At 39.3% G+C, this 22,203-nt stretch overlaps 1 protein-coding gene across 2 annotated transcripts in view; it reads left to right on the top strand.

Moving 5' to 3' along the window:
- Window positions 1-19,582, top strand: part of gdf11 (growth differentiation factor 11) — a 24,711-nt gene extending 5,129 nt beyond the window's left edge. Inside the window, exons 2-3 of one of the 2 annotated variants that reach the window (XM_034868653.1) lie at window positions 11,948-12,321; window positions 17,832-19,582. In XM_034868653.1, the coding sequence (XP_034724544.1) occupies window positions 11,948-12,321; window positions 17,832-18,212 (755 nt within the window). In that variant the 3' untranslated portion in view covers window positions 18,213-19,582. The remainder of the gene's footprint in view (window positions 1-11,947; window positions 12,322-17,831) is intronic. The other variant, XM_034868654.1, reaches the window with a different exon arrangement.
- Window positions 19,583-22,203: the final 2,621 nt, after the last annotated feature.

Here is a 22,203-nt window from a genome sequence, read left to right as displayed (position 1 = left end):
ACACACACACACACACACAAACACTAACCACTCCCACAAAAAACAAGTCTTTATAGTGTTGACCCTATAAAAGGGTCATTTCCTGAAGGTGCAGGAACCATAAAAATTAAGAGGGAGAGCGCTAAAAGGACAGAGCAGCAGAAGTCGGACTGTCTTCAACTCACTTGCCAGTGTTTGCTGGAAGTTGATGACTATGTGAGGTTTTTATAGATTTATTTATTCCATTGAGGTCTCAGTTTGACGATGACACCTGTTCTCTCTGTGTAGTTGCTGGCATCAGTTGAGGGAAAGATAAACTTTGGTGTTGAATTGTTTAGACACTGGGGGGCACGACTGGTTTGTTTAGAAAGAAGTAAAAACATAAGAAAGAAAGGTCTGTAGAAATTGCACAGCCTACTGTCAACTTTATGGGTAATATAATTTCAAAGGGAAAACGTCTATTAATACAGGGACAACATTTCCCCAGGACCTTAGGAATCTCACTCCTTTCCCTATTCCCACGCTCAAGTGTACCAGTCCTTGGAGCTGATCCTTTCTCTTCACATTTGGAAATATGTTGCTTCAAAATCTAATGCATGCCTTACCAAAAACTGAGAAGATGGGAGAATGGATGTAACATAGCATTAATGTTATGGTCATGTAAATATTTTTGGTCTCCTTATAGATTTAAAAAAAAAAGACGATCTGTTTTCACTGCTTGTAAGCACTGGTGAGCTCCTTGTTGCCTCTTTAAAGGATTTCAAAGAGTGTGATCGAGTTAGGTTCACCATGGCTCACGCTGCGGGTATGAAGGGGGGAGGGGGGTGGAAGGAAGAAGGGAGGGAGTCCGCAGGGAGCAGCAAGCAGCCCAACCCTATCCTAAAGGGACAGAAATCATGCAATGGTTTTATAGGTACAATTAAAAAGACCTGAAACAGATGTTACGTTTCACTAATAAAGGAAATAATTACTTCACACCAGTAATTAAGCCCTATGTAGGGACACGAGTGAGGAGGAGGAGGAGGAGGAGGAGGAGGAGGAGTAGCAGCAGGAGGAGGGGAGCGAAGAGATAAAATGGAGATCATTGAGATGGGATTATTGTTGATGGATGACGTTCAAACTGTGTGGTTGTGTTTAAGGAGCAGCTGAGGATCAATTTATAGAAGAGTCCATTAAATCTAAGAGGCATTTAAGCAAAGGAAATGCTGCATTGGCATAATGCTTGATCCCATGAGGGAGCCACTGTTTCGGATAGAAGCACAATTAACAGTGGATTAGCTCATGATCCTCTACATGAAAATTTAATTAGCCTCTTTTCTGCGGCAAAGGAGAACAGCTTTTCGCTGTATTTATCACCTGTGGTTGTATTTCTCGCTGCCGTACACAGATCACCCGAGGAAGTTAATTATGGAAAATACAGATTCAAAATGATTTCTTTGGGGACAAGAGCCAAGTTTGATTTATATAATGTAAAAGACAGCTCATAAAGGGAATAATATTTTTATTGTTGCTACGAAAATCTTGAGGAAACAGAATTTGTTTCGAAAAATATGTTTCCTAAAGGGAGGGTTAGACACTAATGTTGTGTTTAGAGAAAACTCTTGGCTGAGACTCTGACTGCTTTAGGGATTTTTTTCAGCAACTGAGTGTGCACAAAAAGAAATACTTCCAGGAAAAAAACAAGGCACATCCTTTGAGCATTTAAGATTTAAAAAACAATTCAGTAGTCAACATGTATCTATTAAGCAAGTAATCTCTGTCTGTCTGTCCTTTGCATGTCTCTCTCTACTTTACACCTGGGGGATGTATTGCTGGGAACCCAAGGACGTGCCTTATCAAATGTGGTGCAATTTGGACACGCAACACATTTGTCATTGATAAACAAGTGATCGCTTTGTGCAGCAGCAGTGGTGGGGTTTCATGAATTGAGCTGAGTCGAGCATGTTGTCCGATTAAACCCATGCTCTACTTAATAACCATTTACAACCATGGTTATGTCAAAGCAAGCGAGTAATTTGGCTTTTTGGAAATGAATACCTCTGCTAAGTGTTTTTTATTGCTGTTTCTTACCGCGAGCAGCCACAACTTTTGTCTGTTTTTCAGGGGCAGATTGAGTGATTTGAGGGACGCGGAAACATTCATCTTGCTTTACTTTTCATACTTTCTCTAACTTAAAATGTTGGTATTGACAGTGTTAGAAGAAGAACATAAAACCTTTTTTACAGAACTTAAACTATTTACTATTGATAGAAAAACTATTGATAACGCACAGTACATGTAGCCTTTTGCATTTAAATGTTTATTTAACGTGAAAAAAGAGGCATTATCAGCAGAATGTACTTCCATTTACGTAAATATAACTTATGTTTGTATTAGTATACAGTTGAACTGTATATTTTGTAAGGGCTTCGGGGGCCTTGTCTGTCTGTATTTCAATTTTCTCGACAATCGTTAATGAAGTGCAGTGTCAAGTGCAAGCTGTTGAAAGCTACAGGGCATATTTATAAATACTCTGTTATGTACACTGTTGTATATTGAGGGTGGACCTCTATTAACTGTTAAACTGCTGATTTGCATGTACAACAATCACTACTGCACATTCAAGAACAGATGAAGGAAGGGAGACTAGAGATATCACATTTGGTGATGTAACTTTGGTAATTAACGCTTTGTTCCAGGAAATAGCCTGGGCTCAAAATTACCAGTATACACTAGCATTGCTTGGAGACGCAACTATGTCTCAGCAGGTGTATTGCTCAGGACCCAAAAAAGCGCAGAGGTTTGAGTGTGAAGTAGTTTGGATGAGAAGTTCTCGAGAAAGCATCAAACAACAATACAGCAGTTCAAACAATTGGCCTATTCCAAACAGCACTAGTATAGGAAAGAAATTAAAGGACAAAAATGAGAAGCAATTCTTACCTGCTGGTCCCTCAGTTTGAGACTACGCATACATTGTGCATTAATACTGATCGGTCCCCCCATGTCATGACTTTAGATTAGATAAGATTAGATTCAACTTTATTGTCATTACACCGGTACAGGTACAAGGCAACGAAATGCAATTTGGGTCTAACCAGAAGTGCAATAGCAGTAAGTGCAGGAGATACAATGGTTTCATAAGTGCAGGACATGGATATGTACTAAATAAAAATAGAAATTAATACTATTATAAACAGAATTTTGCAGATGGGTTTGTCCTGTGAATATAAAATATAGATAACAAGTAATGTGAGGAAGATTTACAGCTGGATATGTACTGAATATAATATACAGGTGGATATTACTTAAAGTAGAAATTGTACAGATATGTACAATGAACATAATATACTAATGGTTTACAGAGTTTACAGGTGAATATGTACTATGAATACATATACAGGCGGCTATTATTATAGACAGAATTTTTACAGATAGATATAATGCATACATGCATACATGCATATTTATGATTTATTTTTGAAAGATTAGATAAAAAAGAGCACTTCATAAAAGTGTATTAAACCTAATTGTATACACCAAAAGACATTAAATAAGAGACAAAAAGACATTAACAGCAATTATATTAGAACTATTAAAACACAGACAAATAGAATTACAGATGAATACAGGTTAAAAGTTGGGTAAACTAGTTTTTAATCTGCTTTTAGAGGTGAACTTCATTCTTATATATTCTGAAATTTGTTCCAGCTACGTGGAGTAAAGAAACCAAATGGTGTTTCTCTGGAAACATTTTTGGGGCTGCTACCAGATAGGCGTATTTAGTTTGGAAGTTGTGTCTGTATCTGCATCATCCAGTCCAAAATGGTGACTCTAAGGCAATGTTCCCACTTGATGTCTTTTTTTTAAGCTGCCAGTGTCTGTTTTACATTATAATCCTATGGAGTAAACCATGTTTTTTGAAAATGTCCTGAGCGCTTTTTTAAACACCACAGACAACATTTTTTCTTCTTCTGCAGCTCAGAGTGTATTTTAGAAGTTGAAAAAGTCTGAAAAAAAACCCTGCCCCGTGTCAAGCGCTTTTTTGACAGCTGACCAAAGACAAGCGTAGTAGTGAGACCTGTCATTTCCATAACAACGAGAAAAAATGGAGTTGGTGCCGATACACTTGTATCACACTTGTATATACACTTGTCGGAGCCCAGCGAGTTATATGATATGACCGGATACTCCCTGTTGAGAAAATGACGGTTCGGGGAACTTTGTTTTATCTAACATTGTGAATAGCACCACTCCCTCTTCTCATTCTCTAGACCGCTTGACCGCTTTGTTATATCTAGCACTGCTCCACATAGCACTACAAAAGTGCGCTAGTCAACTTTTCTTTTCAAATAAGTGTGATCATGGCCTAATGCAGCATGATCACTTGAGAGATAAATGTGGGTGTCATCGGCATAATTAGGAGAAGTGTTTTGCATGTAAAGTATAGAGGGAAGTTGACTACTGGTCCTCACAACATTTTAGTGCACACAAATAATCTTAGACTTAAAATAGATAACATTAAACAATTTAAATGTAAAAGAATAGGGAGTATAGATTTTACAACACCATAGTCAATGGTAAGGACGATTTTGTCATAAAATGTCAAAAACGTACACTTAACTACCAATATATGGGATAGCATATGGATTAGGATATTAGTGCAGGTAATGTGTCTAATGCATTGCATTGTTAAAGCAGCTCAATGTTTCCCTTGAATTATTTACCACACAGATGTACTGTAATATAAATTAATGGCCCGTGGAGAGTTGGACTTGGTACCATGTCTCACTAAAAAGAAACATGACCTCAGAGGTCCAACTTGAGTGTTTACACAGTATGTGTTGTAGTAGGTCTATATCATGTGATAATGTGGAACAGGATTTAAAATTTTTAGGTTAAGACTTTAGGTGTGTAGGCAACAAACAACAAACTAAATCAACCAACAACAAAAGATCATGCAGCTTAAATTATAATGCTTCTGATACAGGGTTTTGTAAGAGGGTTGAAATGAAAAAACAAAGTGAACAACTGGTAATTTGTCTTATAGTAATGTTAGCAATTGCATAAACTGAACTTAACTGAACTGCTTTAGTTAACATTACAGAGTAAACATATTTTCTTTTGTTGTTTTTCAATGTTGTTATTTGGTTAGATGTGCTTGTTATATTAAGCAATAGTAAATAAATAAGTAAAAGTAGTAAAAGATTTCCTTGGCAACATTACACTACAGGGACTTGATGACCAGCGGTGCAAATCAAGTTGATAATGGGTGTACATTTTGTCCCTGGGTTATTTAAATTTAATCAACAGATGCATCACGTTAACCAGTAAAAAATACTACTACTAACAATAATGATAAAAATTGAAGAAACGTATAGCACATTGTCACCATATTCAGTAACATGTGGTCAGCCTGCAAATCAAGAAATCTATGTATAGCTTTAAGTTTCTATCATCTCAATAGTAATAGATGAAACTCTAACCATCTCTCAAGTGTTTATTTTCTTCCTTCTGTTTTCCATCAGTCACCTCTAAGTTACATCCTGGCTGAAACCCTTGCCTCGGGGCTTTAGCCAATTCTGAAATGATAATCTCTCAAGACGGAATAACATTAGCTCTGTGTTATACTAACGCATACGGTATACTTAAGTTACAGCACATTTCAGATAGAGTCCAAGACTATGGAATCTATTAACACAAACTCCATTTGGGTTTATTGTACTGTATGTTTTTGCTGTTTGAATGATGTCTGTTAACTCGGTGAAGAATAAGTGAAGCCAAAGAAATGTGAAATCTACAATAATAACCAAGATATAAAAACATTGAAACAAATTTCCAGTTAAGAGCTTTGTAATAACGAGACCAGAACTGCCACTTCTGCTTGATATGAGTTAACAAAACTGTGCTCAGCGTGCTTATTTTAGTTTTAGCCTTGTCATGTTTGTTTAAAGTTGGGGGACACCAACATTTCCGACCGCACCTAAAGACAAAATGATTGTCCACAACAAATTGACATTGGGTCGTTTTATCCGAAAGTTGATTCAGACTTAACTTTTTTCCGCAAGTTTGGGTTTAACTCTTAAAAAACAGAGCAGAACGTTTAACGTCAGAGGACAACGTTCTGTTAACGCGCATGTATGGATGCACACAGACACATGCAATGAGACCCCAGCATGCTTCCTGCTGTCCAGCTGTCCACCTTATTGCAGTTCACTGCACGCTCGTTCTTTTCATTCTCTGTACCGACCTGCTGGAGCTGTCCCACAGACGTCCCCCTATTAATACAAACACATATAACCCCAACACACAAAACAATGAGTCTGTTTGCTGAAGACAGTCAGTTTGGAGCTTGTGTGTGTGTGTGTTTGTGTGTGTGTGTGTGTGTGTGTGTGTGTTTGATTGTGCGTGCATGTGTGTGTGCGTGTGTGTGTTCACTGAGCTAGAACAGGGAGCTTTAGTAGGTGTCTTTTGTTGCTCCTGGGGGGCTACTGTGCTCAGTCCTAATAGGAGTCTTGTGCCTGCCGTTGTCCCAGGGGAGGGCTTCTGAATGAGGGGGTCTAACTTCACACACACACACACACACCCTCCTTTCCAACCCCAGCTCAGCTCAAGCCAGGCCTTCCCCCACCACCCTTTCCCGTCCCTTGGGACTGACCAAGAGACAAAGAGGGAGTGAGGCAGGGGTGGGATGGGATGTTTGAGGGGGTGCACTGTGGCCCCTGTCTTATTAGAAGGGTCGTGAACGTGTCATGATGATTAATATGCCGAGGTGCGTAGGGATACCCTGGAGTCGCATTTATTCAACACGAGGGCTCCCAAACACACACGCACAACAAAATGGCACATTTGCATTTCCCATTAAGAAAAGAAAATATTGATATGCAAATTAAACTACTATGTAGGTTTGTACTATTTTGCATTTTCCATTCAGACATTAAATGACCATTTCTCTCCCCAAATAATTTTTGCCGCAGATTTTCCCCTTACTGGCACAGGTTACGGCACGTGTTCACAACATGCACATGACTGCCTTTCAAGAGTTTGGTTAAAGAAGTGAACTTTACCAAATTTAGCTTTTAATATGAGATAGAAGTGTGAAGGTAATTTTTAAATTCAGAACCATTTTGTAATAAAAACATTCACTGTAAAACAGTTCTTACTTATTCACTTTTATTTATTGATTTGTTGAGTTTTTCCAGGACAAGAATCATATGGCACCAACAGCACCTTAAACATAGTGGCAATTAAAAAAATTCCAAACAAGCAAGCACAAAGATTTTAACATAAAATCTTCATATGAAGTTATGACATGTTTTAGTTTTCAACTCTTAAACTCACATATGCTTTCTTGGGTATTTTATCATATTTGTGTATCATGATCATCTTGTGATCATTAGGTAGGGGTTGTGTTATTGCAGTTGGTACACTGACGTTGGCTCTTCATTTCTTAAAGTCATTGCATGTGGAAGCACAGGGATCAGTCAAGAAAGTGGAAATCTTTGGAAGTCATAGAGAGATAAATATCAATTTGACTTATTAAGAGTCTACCATTTTTACTAGACTGCCAAAAGTAAAGCCCCCTCATTTGTAACATGTGTTAACTATTTGTTGTATAACTACTCCTTAACTTCACATCTCCCATCTGTTTTCAACTGTTTAACTGGCCCAGCATTACTGCATTTGATTATTAAAAGCATTTAACTATGAAACAGGGTACGGTCATATTAAAATGGACAGATGGCATGTTGAATAAACCCTTATATACTATATGTCTCCCCCTAACATACACATATAGGAGGCTATGGGCTAACTATGGGACACACGTACCCAGGGAGTCCACCAGATGTTTGATAGGCTCACCTGCGGGCCTGCTGCGTGCTGGCAGTAAAAGTCATGCACTGCATATGCTGCAATTATACCACAGGGAAATAAGCTGCTGTAATAATGAGGTAGGCTGGGGACATGAGGAGAAAAAAGAAAACAAGCCTGTTTCCTTCGGAAAAATACAGCCTCTGTCCATACTTGAGTTTCCTTGTTTTTTACCTTTTAAGTAAAATAAGTGTTATTACTGTATAGGGACTAGTTACTATCTTCGTCTTGTCTTTGGCTAAGGAGAGCGATGTTGTTGCCGCAGTAGGTGGTGCTGAATGCCAAATCAGAATTCATATCCTTGCTGCAGGATTGAAATCAGAGTGTTAAAATACTGAAGTAGAACTGAGCAAATTGTTCAGGAAATTAAGCCATAAAAACAGTCCTGCAGTAAAATTATAAGCCCTTTTAACAATAACATGTTATGGCAGCAGGAGCAAAGTTAGTTCAGGAAGGAGCGGTAAATGTCCCACTGGTGTTCTGTTCTTTACAAGCAAGCTTTAATCGTTTTGCACAAGTGGAATACTCTGCCAAGTGGGGTGTAATTAAGCTGCAGACATTCATCCTCAGTGGTTTGCCTCTCACTTGTGCACTTACAGGATCTATAAAGGCACAAATTGATTTTACCTATCAATGCACTCATTGTTTAACATGACTTAGCTCATATGTTGTGCATGTGGGTTTAATAACCGGGGTCCTAACTGGATCATGGTGTATGGGCCCTGCTTCTCAGATTACTCTTTCTCAAGAAAAGGGTCTCTGCTTGAGAAGCTGAACCATTTAAGCTCTGCTGTGTTTGGTGGTTTGTTTCTTTTTGTTTCTACCAAACACTCAACAAAAGCGTTACAAACTGGTAGCAAAGGAAGAGTTTGTCTGTCCCCATCTCAAGCGATTTCAAACAACAAAAAGTAGTAATCCCACGTAAACACCAAGCAAACTGCAGAATCATTCATTCCCAGTTTTATGCTGATGAGCAAACACAACACTACCCACGTTAATTGCTGTGACCCCAGCAACCCACCAAAAGGAACATTGACATATTGTTTGTCCAGCGTGAGACACTATATAATTTACACTCGCTAATGACTGTCCCCGGAAATACAGGCTGAAGGACCACGTCTGTCCCTGACTTGGCCCTTATTCAATGTTCGCCCTGGACTCTTCTAATGGATAGTCCATCTGTACCTCAGTGAGTTTATCCCTCAATGCATGCCCATAATTCAATTACAACACTTGTTTAGTGTAAAAAAAAGACAACAACAGCCCGATGCAGTGTTCTTCCCTGGTTTGGCCTGGTTGAGGTTTGATAAACAATTCACCGTTGGCTGGAGAATCTCCACCCTTATCAAAATAAAAACAAACTGTGACTGATTCAGTGCTGTTGTGACTCTGAGATTTTAGATTATGCTCTGCTTAAAAACATGCCGTTTTGTGAAGAAAGACATATTACCATTGCCATGGGGTCCACCTTGACCTTCAAACTCAATCTGGTTATTAGGGCTGCCCCTCCCCAGAACCTCTGAGATGTAAAGAGGCTCACGGGTTTGACCCCTGATCCCATTTCTTAACTAGGCTGAGGTGCCAAATAACCTTTTGACCCAGGAAGCATTTGCAGGTTGCCTGAGCAACCTCAGATTTAGCAATGAGTGACAGGTCCGAACAGTTCTTTTTTAAAAGGAGAACCAACACTTCTGTAAGAAAAAATGACAGAAACAGTTTATTTGCAAAAATCTTGTATTATGTCAAGTATACTCAGAGTAAATGGACTGATTAAATATTCTATTGTACTCAGCACATTATTATGTCAGATAGATGCAGAATAAATTTCCCTTAATAAATGAACACTTTAAATGGAAATGAATGTGTAGATGCAACGGATGGATGTCAGTATATCAGATGAAGGCCTATGTAAATGAACCATGAGCAGATTTGACATGTGGTGCAAATCACAGAAACACCAGATGAGGATCATGACAGGAATATATTTGCCTATTTTAAGGGACAGCTTGTGTTCTTTGACATAACCCTTAATCCAAACCCCGAATATATTTCAGCAAGGGTGAGCCACTAAAAAACTTGAGATGTTTTAATTTTGCTAGTTGACCATGTAGATCATTTCATTACAATTGACCCAGGGGAATCTAAGGTTACCATCTGGCCATTGGCCACCATAACTGATCCTTGTTTTAATATGCAAATAGATCTGTTTCCAACCTTGATGTAATCACAAATGTAACCTGACTGAATGGACCAAACAACAGGACCATGTGCACATGTGATAACGGACAGCCTTCATGACGGACAGAGAATGGCAGTTTACCCAAAAAGTGCTCAGTTCAGTTCAGGTACTCCTGTTTTACATGTTACTGATTATCTTTTCTGGGTTAGGATTGTACCCTTTTTTCTGTAAAACTCAAACAAATCTTATCACAAAACCCAAAAATTTGAGTTTCTGGCTTTAAGACCAGTGTGCAAAACCGCTGCACATCTTTTTTGTCAAAGTGTTAGGTCCCAAAAACTGCAACTGTGATTTCTCCCTTTAAAATGTCTTCTTTGTTTGAAAAAGTATTTTTTTATCTTTGTCATATACTGATTAATTAAAACGTTGTACTTTTCCTAATAATAATTATAATAAATGTTGTAAAAGAAGCACTAAACATAATCAGCAACTTTTCTACACTGCGGTGAGGCCCATGTAGCTTAAAATGTTTGGTAATGGACTTAAGCAAACAGTAAACAGATGAGAGTTGGGTTAAAGTGTTCTAACTAGCAATTACGATACCTGCCTTGACCACTGTCTCTCGTTTCATGCAGAAGATGCTATTTGTTTACCCTGGAAATCCAGAGTTTTTGCAGAAGCACAATTTGAATTTCTTTAGAGAGTTTCTCTGCCATCACTATACTCTTGTAGCCGAGCTGCACCAATCACATCGGTGTATCTGATATAGGCGAACCAGAGCCGAGCTTGACAGATGACGACAGTTTAATCTACCAGTTTGCTCCGCTGGTAGCTAAGCGTATGGGGCACTGGATACGTCACCGTGTGTGTTGTTGTGATTGGTCGAAGTGTTATCCAATTGTGTGCAGTAAGATTTTCAAATGCACGCTTGATGCCGTGCTTCAAGATGGGATACTTTTATTACTCAATGCCAGACCCTTAATCTTTCGGATTTGGGTCTAGATTTCCAGGCAATTATTTGTTAGGCTCATAGAGGAAAAGGTTTGCAGTTTAATAATTACACTGTCCTATTTGCTGCATGTATTTATGGAAGCTGTCCTAAAAAGTACAGTATGAGCTAAATTACTCATAAAACTGCTGAGAGATGTTGTGGATTATGTGTGCCCCTTTGAGAGTTAATTCTCTTTTATCTTTAAGTCCTCGATTGACTCCATCAGGGAGGATCTTTCTCAGTTATTTGGCCGATTATAATTGAAGTTATTAACAATAGATGAATGAAGAGAGTCATGGTTTGTTCCTTTGTTGAAAGACTGAGTCTGGATGAAGCTGTCTGTTTTTATTTGTGCTGGTCAGTTTAAATACACATTTCTGAACTCCTCGGTCAGGCCAAGGGTTGTACTAATTTTCAGTCCATGTTTTCTGACTTGGGAACCTACACTGAGTTGATACAAAAACTGCATTTTTCCAAATACTGTGTTTTCGGACTGGGCTTTTCTAATAAAAAAGCTGCAGATGCACAGGAAGTGATGTTTTTGACAGAAACACAAGACAGAAAGAGCACATCTACAGAATCCCAATCCCACCCAAATTTAATTAACAGAAGAGGAGAGGGAGAGGGTGGCAATATAACTATGTGAACTATGTAAACAAAGTTAATTGGGCACACACACATTAAAGCAAACTGCATGTTATGAAACAATGACTTTAAAAAAATATTGTTGGGGGCATTATACGCTTTTTTGATAGTCAAGATTAGGACTATGACAGGAAATGAGGGGACAGAGACATGGGGAATGATATGAAACAAAGGTCCCATTGACACGTACTGGGGTCAGTGTTCAGTGCTATTTCAATTATGGTGATATAGGTATTGATGATATAGGTATACAGTATACTGCATATACAGTACAGTACATGTATGAACTATCCTCTTTTCCACAGCGGAGCCCCTGGTGCAGTTCAACGGCAAGCCGAGCTGTTGCTTCTTCAAGTTCAGCCCCAAACTGATGTTTACCAAGGTGATAAAGGCCCAGCTGTGGGTGTACCTGCGACCGCTGCAGCAGACCTCCACCGTCTACCTGCAGATCCTGCGGCTAAAGCCTGTCACAGAGCAGGGCAGCCGCCACATCCGCATCCGCTCCCTCAAGATAGAACTCAACTCCAGGGTCGGCCACTGGCAGAGTATTGACTTTAAGCATGTGCTGCAGAACTGGTTCAAACAGCCCCACACCAACTGGGGAATCGACATCAACGCCTTTGATGAGAGCGGCAATGACCTGGCAGTTACCTCGCTGCGACCCGGGGAGGAGGGGCTGGTAAGGACCATCAGACCTGTCCCTGGGACAGGGGAAAATCATTTCTCTAGCTTTTATTATGCAAATTTAAATTCATACTGATATCAAAGGAGGGCAGCTGAATCTAGTAAGTGGCAGAAAAAAAAACTTGATTAAAAGAGAAATGTGGATGCGTATTGATAACTGGACAGAACAAAAAATTGACTTAAACAAATATTCATAGAGAAAATGGATGTATGCCATGTCATGCATGTCATCTCCCTTTCTCACTTTCCACATCTTTTCTGTCATTCTCCACTGACAAGTCCTAATGTAAAATAGTAAGTTCAATATTTACACAAAATTGCTAGCAGTTGCAATCTAGTGAAGATGCAATACAGGCTGCATCTGATGTATAAAACCTTTTTTGTTATCAAATTTGATGTTGCCCTACAATATAAGTAAGTAGTTTAAAAGTTGGGATGCATATTTATTGCTTTGGGGACCTTGTTATTATGTTCTGTTATGTTATTATAGAGTACAATGGTCTTCAAGAAAGCTGCAAGCAGCAACACCGAAGGCCAAGTATTCAGCAAGTTCCGAATAGCTATGTTTTGATGGGCACTGCACTAGTATTACCAAATTGTGGATCTGACAAAAAAGACTAAATACTACTTAAAATGGGTAGTTTATTGATACATTGTGTATTTTTGACTCTAAATACCACTGCACTCTATTTGAACATGTCATTTATGACCACTCTATGTTTAGTTTAGTCCAGAGAAAACACAGCTGCTTGTGTTAAAATGTGAATACTGTGAATATTGTTGCTATGAATAGTTTATTTCCACACTGTGAACCATTTAGCCTTATATTCCCTCAAACCCTGAAAACAGGATTTTTATGTTTATTTGTTTTTATTTTTATTTAAATGTACTGGGTTTATGTCTAGTGTAACATATGGGCTTGCACAGATTACTTTAAACTTAAAACATAACTATCTGCAAATCATGAATCCAGTTGGAAATCCCAGAGTTACCCCAGAGTTATGACTGACAGTTAAATTCAAGATCTACATTGAATTATGTAGGCCACTCACTCCAGTTAGGCAACACCAAATATTTACCAAGTGGTCATAAGATCTTCCCAACACAAATCAGAGGTCAGCTCCAGTGTCTTGGCCAATACATATCGCACACAGCAGTGTGCAGTATTATTCTTAACAAAAAAAGGAAAAGAGCCAAAACACAGGCAAGCGTACCAAATAAAACAAAACACAACAAGCAAAGAACTCTGCTTCTCCTTGATCCTCTGGGTCTTTTTTTCTACAACAAAAGCCCTAAAGGCCAAGCTGACATGGTCTTACCCCAGAGGCCTTTCAGCTTATTTCCTCTTTTGAATGCGTCACAAAAAAACTGTGTTCAAGCCCAGCTGGAATCACTGTGAGGGGAGGAAGGCTTTTAAAACAAACATGATAGAGTAAAATATTTGATCCGTTTGCTTTGCCCAAAGTTCAAGGTTACGGTAACCTTCAGATGACCTCTTGGGTCATGGATCAAAACCAGTTTACAGAGTCAGCCATCAGCATTAGAAAAGGATAGTTTCTTTCAATGCTAATTTATATTTATGGCACGTTGTGTTTCTACTAATTGACAAATCAATTCATATATTTCTGTGAAATATCAGAAGAGTAGGCTTCTTTGTCACTTTCGGCCCTTTCAGGTAGTCCAAGTGTCAGCGTTTTAGTTTAGAGAAAAAACTGGGAACCAAAGAAAACATTTTTAAACCTTCCCAGGTAAATCCCATGAGATTTCGAAATCTCTTTTTTAAGGGAGGCCGCGCAGCAACACAGTGTTTAACACAATGTACAGTCCACGCAAAAATTAAAACAAAATATCTGCTGTGAATTGAGGTCTATTCTATTTTCATGGTTACTAATCAGATCAGATTTGCGCTTTACAAACTATTGAGCTATGGAGATTACTAGATGGCCTTTAGCTGTAATCAGGTTTGTTTTATTTCAACCATCCATCCATCCATCTTTGTCTGCTTGTCCCGTCGCGGGGGCAGCAAGCTCCATCAGGGGACCCTAAAACTTCCCTTTCCCAAGCCACATTAACCAACTCCAACTCGGGGATCCCAAGGCGTTCCCAGGCCAGGTTGGAGTTCAAATCTCTCCACCTGATCCCGGGTCTTCCCCGAGTTCTCCTCCCAGCTGGACATGCCGGGAACAACTCCCTAGGGAGGCGCCCAGGAGGCTTCCTTACCAGATGCCCAAACCACCTCAACTGGCTCCTTTCGATGCAAAGGAGCAGCGCCTCACCTTATCTCTAAGGGAGTCGCCAGCCATCCTCCTGAGGAAACCAATTTCGGCCTCTTGTACCTTGGATCTCGTTCTTTCGGCCATGACCCAGCGAAGGTAGGCGAAGGTAGGAACAAAAACTGACCAGTAGATCACAGCTTTGCCTTCTGGCTCAGACCTCTTTTTGTCACAACGGTGCAATAAATTGAATGTAATACCGCACCCACTGTGCCTGATTCTCTGACCAATCTCCCGCTCCATTGTCCCTTCACTTGTGAACAAGACCCAAGGTATTTAAACTCCTTCACTTAGGGTAATGACTCATTACCTATCTGAAGAAGGCCCACCATCAGTTTCCTGCTGAGAACCATGGCCTCAGATTTTGAGGTTCTGATCCTCATCCCAGCCACTTCATACTTGGCTGCAAACCGATGCAGTGAGTGCTGAAGGTCACAGGCTGATGATGCCATAAGGACCTTATCATCTGAGAAAAGCAGCGATGAGATCGCCAGCCCGCCAAACTGCAACCCCTCCCCAACCTGAGTACGTCTCAATATCCTGTCCGTAAATACTATAAACAGTACTGGTGACAAAGTGCAGCCCTGGTGGAGGCCAACCCTCACCTGAAACCAGTCTGACTTACTGCCGGGAACCCAGACAAAGCTCTCTCTGGAAAACTTTTAACATTGTCCACTCCGGTTCAATGGCCCCAGCCTCCACAGGGATGCACGAAAGCTCCGCCGGTGGTGTGAATTGAAAGTCTGTCGGACAGGGACTTTCTCCGGACCTTCCCAATTTACTACCCGTTTGGGCTTACCAGGTCTGTCCAGAATCTTCCCCCACCCCCTGACCACCAGATTGTGATCAGTTGACTGCTCCGCCCCTCTCTTTACCCAAGTGTCCAAAACATATGGCCTCAGATCAGATGAAACAATTATAAAATCGATCATTGACCTTTGGTGTTTGTTATAGACAATCCATGACTAGCACAGAAGTCCAACAACAGACAACCACTCTGGTTTGGATCAGGGAGGCCGTTTCATTGCAATCATGCCTCTCCATGTATTTCCATCATTGCCCATGTGTGCGTTGAAATCCCCCAGCAGAACTATGGAGTCCCCCACTGGAGCCCCAATCAGGACTCCATTCAAGGTCTCTAAGAAGGCTGAGTACTCCAAACTTTTGTTTGATGTATATTCACCACAGACAACAGTCAGAGTTGACCATCACTGCCACCCATGTGGCAACGCACCCGCCCCCAGCGGTTCTTGACTTGACCAGTTGACTTCACTGTGAGTCAATTGGCTGTTGATACAGGTGACATCCCTTAAGTTCTTAAACCAGCCACTGGCAGCTTGATCAACGTCTCCCTGCAACGTTCTAAAACGTTCAATCTTTGGTCTGAACTGGTCTTAAAGCCTATAAACACCCACACAGAAGATTGCAGTTATTTTGGCTGATTAGACCTCTGCTTAGGTTAAAACTGGGCCAGCACCTAGATGGGAATTTATTAGGTGACAGATCTTTTCTACCTTTAAGAATGATAAAGCTGTCATTATTCCTGCCCTAACAGGTGCAACAAAGCTAACTATGACCCAGGAATATGTCAGTCACTTAGTCTATACACACCTACACTGTCCTGGGACGAGGCCCAATCAGCCAGATTAACTGAAAATTCCTGTGTCCGCATCTAGTGTGCGTGTGTGCGTGTGTGTGTGCGTGTGTGTGTGTGTGACATTGATTCAGCTCTGTGACTACCTCTGCTGCGTGCTTAACAGTGGAAGAACTCTGTCCTCCCCATTCTATGTCCTTACCTTTTAAACCTTTTTAACATTCCAGCTTTGAACAAGGTGTGTGGAAAAAACTAGTGAGCAAGCACACACAATACCCGTACCATGAAACTGAAGTAGCTAAATGGAATTTAGCCATTATTTTAAATATTAACTCAAAAAGTCGTTTATGGAAAGGCTTATTGGGCTGATTTTGCAACTGTTTATAACTATTTATAGGTTTGCATACATTTTTTATTTTGTATCTGGACTACATTTGAACTACTGATTTGATTAACCGGGAATTATTTCTAGAAAGGTCACACTCCAAAGCTACTTGACATGTTAAAAGGGGAAGACTTAGGTATTTGTTTTATTGTGTTTGGTGACTAACACCTCTGTTGACATCAACACTTAATTGTCATCTTTAGGATTTCTTGCTGGTGTCTACTTCATTTAATAAAACAACAGAATGTAAAAAGTCTTGTATCAAAAACATCATGTCAATATCAGATATTGGCATAGCTTCAAATAAAAGCCACGGGACCAAAAGCATTAACTTTTTTCTTTTCATACAGTGTAACATTGTACATTTTATTCAGCTATATATCCACTTTTATTAAGTTTATCTTTATTGGATAGTTTCAATCTATCCTAAAATCACATAATTAGAATACTATGTACTGAACACTTTGAACTGCCATTGTTAATGTTATTAATTACGCATATATTTATATACATTTTGGAGAAAATACACAAGAGACGAAAGGTTTGACAAAACTCATGTTTTTATGTAACATAAGCAACTAAATCTGGAAAACATGTAGCTTAGCATTAGTATCAAGACTAAAAAAAGGAGAAAACTTAAAACAGGTTTATCCGTACACAGACATAAATGTAAAAACAACACTTTGAGGTTTATTGAGACTTGCATGTTGTAACAATTTCCTCGGCAAATAACTGCCGGGCCTGTAACTTCCCAGATTCTTGCTGTTCCTGTGAGGTTGCCAGGCAACCAGCAGAGACACAGAAGGGCTTAGCAGACGGATAAACTGTTGTTCGTCAAGAAATAGTTACAGTACGTAAAACACAACTTGTCGTTATAATCTTCAGTTTGTTAACAGATTCAAACAACTAGACACCGCTTAGTGAGTTTTAGGGGTGTTGGTGGGCATATCCCTCCTGCTTGCAGTCTCACTGCTAAGCTATGCTAATAACTTCCTGGCTCTAGGTCCTTTGCCAACGCACGGACGTGAGATGGGTACCAGTCTTCTTAAAAATAAGCATATGTTCTTTCAAGACACTAATTTACATTAAGCACTGATGTCATATGCTGTAGATGTATGTAGACGAATTGTCATAAAATCATTAGCTTCTTCTAAAATAATTGTATTTGCCTTATCTGATAATGTCAGCCGTGTTGTTGTTCTCTTATAACCACCTCTTTCTCTTTGTCCTGCCGCTCCTCCCCCTGATTCCAGCAGCCGTTCCTGGAAGTGAAAGTTCTTGAGACGACCAAACGCTCTCGGAGAAACCTTGGCCTCGACTGTGATGAGCACTCCACCGAATCTCGCTGCTGTCGCTATCCTCTGACTGTGGATTTTGAGGCGTTTGGCTGGGACTGGATCATTGCCCCCAAACGCTACAAAGCCAACTATTGCTCTGGCCAGTGCGAGTACATGTTCATGCAGAAATACCCGCACACCCACCTGGTACAACATGCCAACCCCAGAGGCTCCGCGGGGCCCTGCTGTACCCCGACCAAGATGTCTCCCATTAACATGCTCTACTTCAATGACAAGCAACAGATAATTCACGGCAAAATCCCAGGGATGGTGGTGGATAGATGTGGTTGCTCTTAGGCTGCAGGGAAGACGCACGCTTGTGTACAGCCACCATCGCATCAAACCACCCAAAACCCTTATGGAGCTCTTCCCTGACACCAGAACCCACTTTTCAGCACCAGATTTAACTTTTGCTCAGACACAAAAATCATCCCAATGGGTTTTCATTTTTTCAAGTAATTAAATTTATTCTAACAGTAAAAACAAAAGAGAAAACAAAACAAAACAAATACAGTTATAAATGAAAAAGACTGAGCTATGGAAATACAGTACATAATGAATAATTTAAAGTTGTTCTTAAGGTTGTCTTTGTGAAGCAGCTTCAGAAATTGGTAAAAGAGACAAAACTATGTTATAGATTATGTTACGAGTAAGTTTTGTGTAAGTTTTTTTTTTTTTATAGAGCATCTTTGTCAAATGTCCAGGTTAGTGGATTGAGATAACAGGAGACATCAGCATTTACAATATTTTAAAGCAATTCCAGTCCTAAGGTGAGTTTGGAAATACTTGATTTCACAAATACACTTACTTACGGTTAAGAGTTTATCCACAAAAAATGTTTGCAAGGGGGCATGATCAGAATTATTTTGCAATCCATTACTTTAACAAAAATAACCAAATCCATGCTAGTGTGAGGAGGGTTCACCATTAGAAATACTCTTAGTATACATCTAAAATCTTGTTTACAGATGTTTAGAGATATGCTCTAGAGATGTAAAGGGTTGAGGAGATCCAAAACTAAACCTATACCCTCTATTCATGTATAACACCCCAGTGTGACATTCTCGAGTATCTACAAAACCTTTCACAGTTACTTTGATCTTTTTTATTTGTAGTCTTGTAAAACTCGGAAAGGGAGAGAAAAGGTTATACTATTTTAACTCCTTCTATTTCAACTTTGAAATCAGATGTAAAAAAGCCAGTATAGCTATTTCTCTCATTCTGCAAAAGTAAATAAGACATATTTAGGATTCACTTCCACACTAAGTCCAAAAACTAAGAACTGTAATGTAGATCTCTCAAGTCATTCAGCACTGTCTGGGAGAGGAGGAGGAGCAGGATCTTGCAGGATCACAAGAACCCGAGACATTTTCTTTCTTCTACATGACAAAAGGAAAATACACTTTAACGCCTTCAACTTTTGCATGAAATGTTTAAAACTGAGACGTAAATGCACTGTTTCATAACTTGAACAGGCCTGGGACTGAGCATGTAATGAAAAACGGAAAGTAAAATCCTGAGATAAAACACACAAGGGTGACAGTAATGCTCAAATGTTCACAATGCTGTGAATTATTGAGCTGAAAAAAGCACAAAACAGCATTAAACTATTATGACTAGAGGTTTACACACTTATACTTCCAGCAGTGTTTGCATCCATGTTAAAACTAGTTTCAGAAAAGACAAAAATGCAAAATCCTTTAACTGCAGTTTTGTCACCTACTCAGAAATAATAGTTTTTATGGATCATAACCAACCACATAACACGTGCAAATCAGAGAATGTAACTAAACCACTGACTTAAGTTTAGAGAACATATTTGATTGTGTTTTGAAATGCCCCCATCCACCTCAACTGTATTGTCATTATCATAAAATATTGTTAGTGCTTGAACACACAGTAGATTAGTAAAGCTTGATGTCTGTCTTTGTCTCCTGGATGTCAAAGCAAAGATATCCTTTTGTTGTAAACGAAAGCACTATGCTGTTGGATAAAGGAAGAGCCTTCTGACATTATATATAAATGATATATGTATATATTAAAAAAGGGGTAAAAAACCTTTTTTGGGGCACTCTACCTTACCAACAATAAATTTTGCACTATGGGACGTTCATGGCGTAAGGAGGTAAAGTGTTTGTTTGTGTTTTACCATGCACAAGAGAGCTTGTACAGTATAGGATTAAAAAAAAAAAAAACTATTCAAGCTTCTGGTGATAAACCATGAAATAGAGAGGTTTTCATTTCTTTTTGATACCATCCCGCTTTCCTGACTTTTGTCTGAAGCGGGGGCCTGTCCATATACTCACACACTTTTATCCAATCTGAAACCTGGACGTACTGTACCAGCGGCCTGAAAGGCCTCCTTGCTCACTTTGGGTGATAAGTCATGTGTATAATAAGTGTCTGGATCATTGAAATAGAATGCTTTAACTGGAAATGGCCCACCCACCAACTTTAATCTGTTACCATGTTAGAGAGACTACGTCCTTTTGACTTAAACAATGTGTTGACTGTCTTGCATAGACATGTGTTTGCCTTTGTGTGTATTTTAAGTGAAAGCACCCATGCAAGAATGGGAGGAGTATCCAGGGATTGTTAGCCAAAGTAGAGGATGACATGTTGTGTGCTGTAACTTTTGTGATCGCAGGAATATGCTAGAACATTACAAAGGGAGGAAAAGCTGGTTTAGGGGCAGTGGTTGGAAATAATTCAACTGGTCAATTGTCTATTTATTAATATTAATTACAATACATTTCTACGTCTGTCTACCTCACTTTAGCCTCCTAAAACCTTTTTTTTTTATTTGTCATTGAGAAATCTTTTGCAAACATTTAACCTATAAGAAGTCCCAGCCCCCAAACAATGTAGATGAAAACCACAGGGTCTCCTTGCTCTCAGGTTCAGATTGAGTTATTGACAGAGTGACTGATGGTAGCGGCTCTGGTAATGTGTGGTCAAAAGAAATAATTAGCTGTGCCCACATCTATGGCTTGTTGAGAAGTTGCATTTTGAATTTAAGTGTTTGTATACTGGTATGTGTGTGAGTGTTTTCATATAAATATATGAGAGTAAAAAATCTCTATGTAAATACCTACCCAAATGTTGACATTTATGATGTTTTGGACAGGTTCACCGCTTCTAATGTTTTTCTCACTTTCCCCCTTCATTCCTTCATTCTTTGTGTAGTTTTTAAAAAGAATCACCCCAACTTTGTAGTTTAATGCTTGTGCATATAAATAACTGTTCAATTGTTATTTTTGCCTTTTGTTTTTAATTTACTGTCATTTTCTTTTGTACAATAAATCATTTATTTAGCTTATGGGATTTGTTATTTATTTCTAAAATCTCTGATCTGTTCACTACCCGCTTAGCACCAAACAGCAGACAATGTTGGTGGAGACCATGTTGGTAGAGAGTTGGAGTTGGCAGAGACCTAAACCAGAGCTGAAAGAGAGTGAATACATATAGTGAATGTTAGTGGATATTACTTACATTCATCAGGTACCCAGAAGGAAAAAAACACTCCAAAAGTATGCCAGTTTTTGTTTGTGTCTGCTGCATGTGTAAACAGGCTACTGTTTGCTAACAGGTACACAATATAAAAAAGGTGAAGATGTCAGTGTTGTGTTCACAGATTGTTTTGCAATCACTTTAAGGTTTAAGAAATGTCTTGTAGTTGGTAAAGACTTGAGTAATGTGTACATTGGTTGCGAGGGAAACATCTGTAGTTCTCTCTAGTCAGAAGCAATCAACCACGAAAGCAGTAACTACCAAAAATAATGGGGGGAGACCATACAGCTCATTAAACTTTGCAGACAATCTTTTGTGACGCTAGATGGCTTATTGTGCCTGAATATGTATGGACTTAGTGAATATTTTACATTATTAAATTAAGCCATACAAACTTCTAATGTAATTTTATTGATAGTTATCTGTTCCCACTAACTGCCAGGTGTACGTGCCGAATAACTAACTGAACCAACTGACAAACTGACACTAGCTAGCCAATGTGTGACCTGGACTGAAGATAGAAAAAAAAAAAGATCACATCTGATCCATGCTGTTGTGCTGAACGTTACATTCAAGCCACTGCCAAATGAGTTAATACAAAGCTAATTAAGACTCTCTGCTCCACACAGCTCTCTCTGTATTTCTCAGCATGGTTATGTTCAGCAAGTGGTGTCATCTGGAAACTTCAGAAAATTGAGTGAAGGCAATCAAATGATTGAATCCTGTCCTCCTTGGTTACAAGCAACTGCTTGGAGGAGGTGTGGGGGCTGTGCGCAAT

Source organism: Etheostoma cragini, chromosome 4, assembly GCF_013103735.1.
Source record: "Etheostoma cragini isolate CJK2018 chromosome 4, CSU_Ecrag_1.0, whole genome shotgun sequence".
Taxonomy (NCBI): Eukaryota; Metazoa; Chordata; class Actinopteri; order Perciformes; family Percidae; genus Etheostoma; species Etheostoma cragini.
The sequence above is the reverse complement of the archived record's forward strand: the minus strand, read 5'-3'. Positions and strand labels throughout refer to the sequence as shown.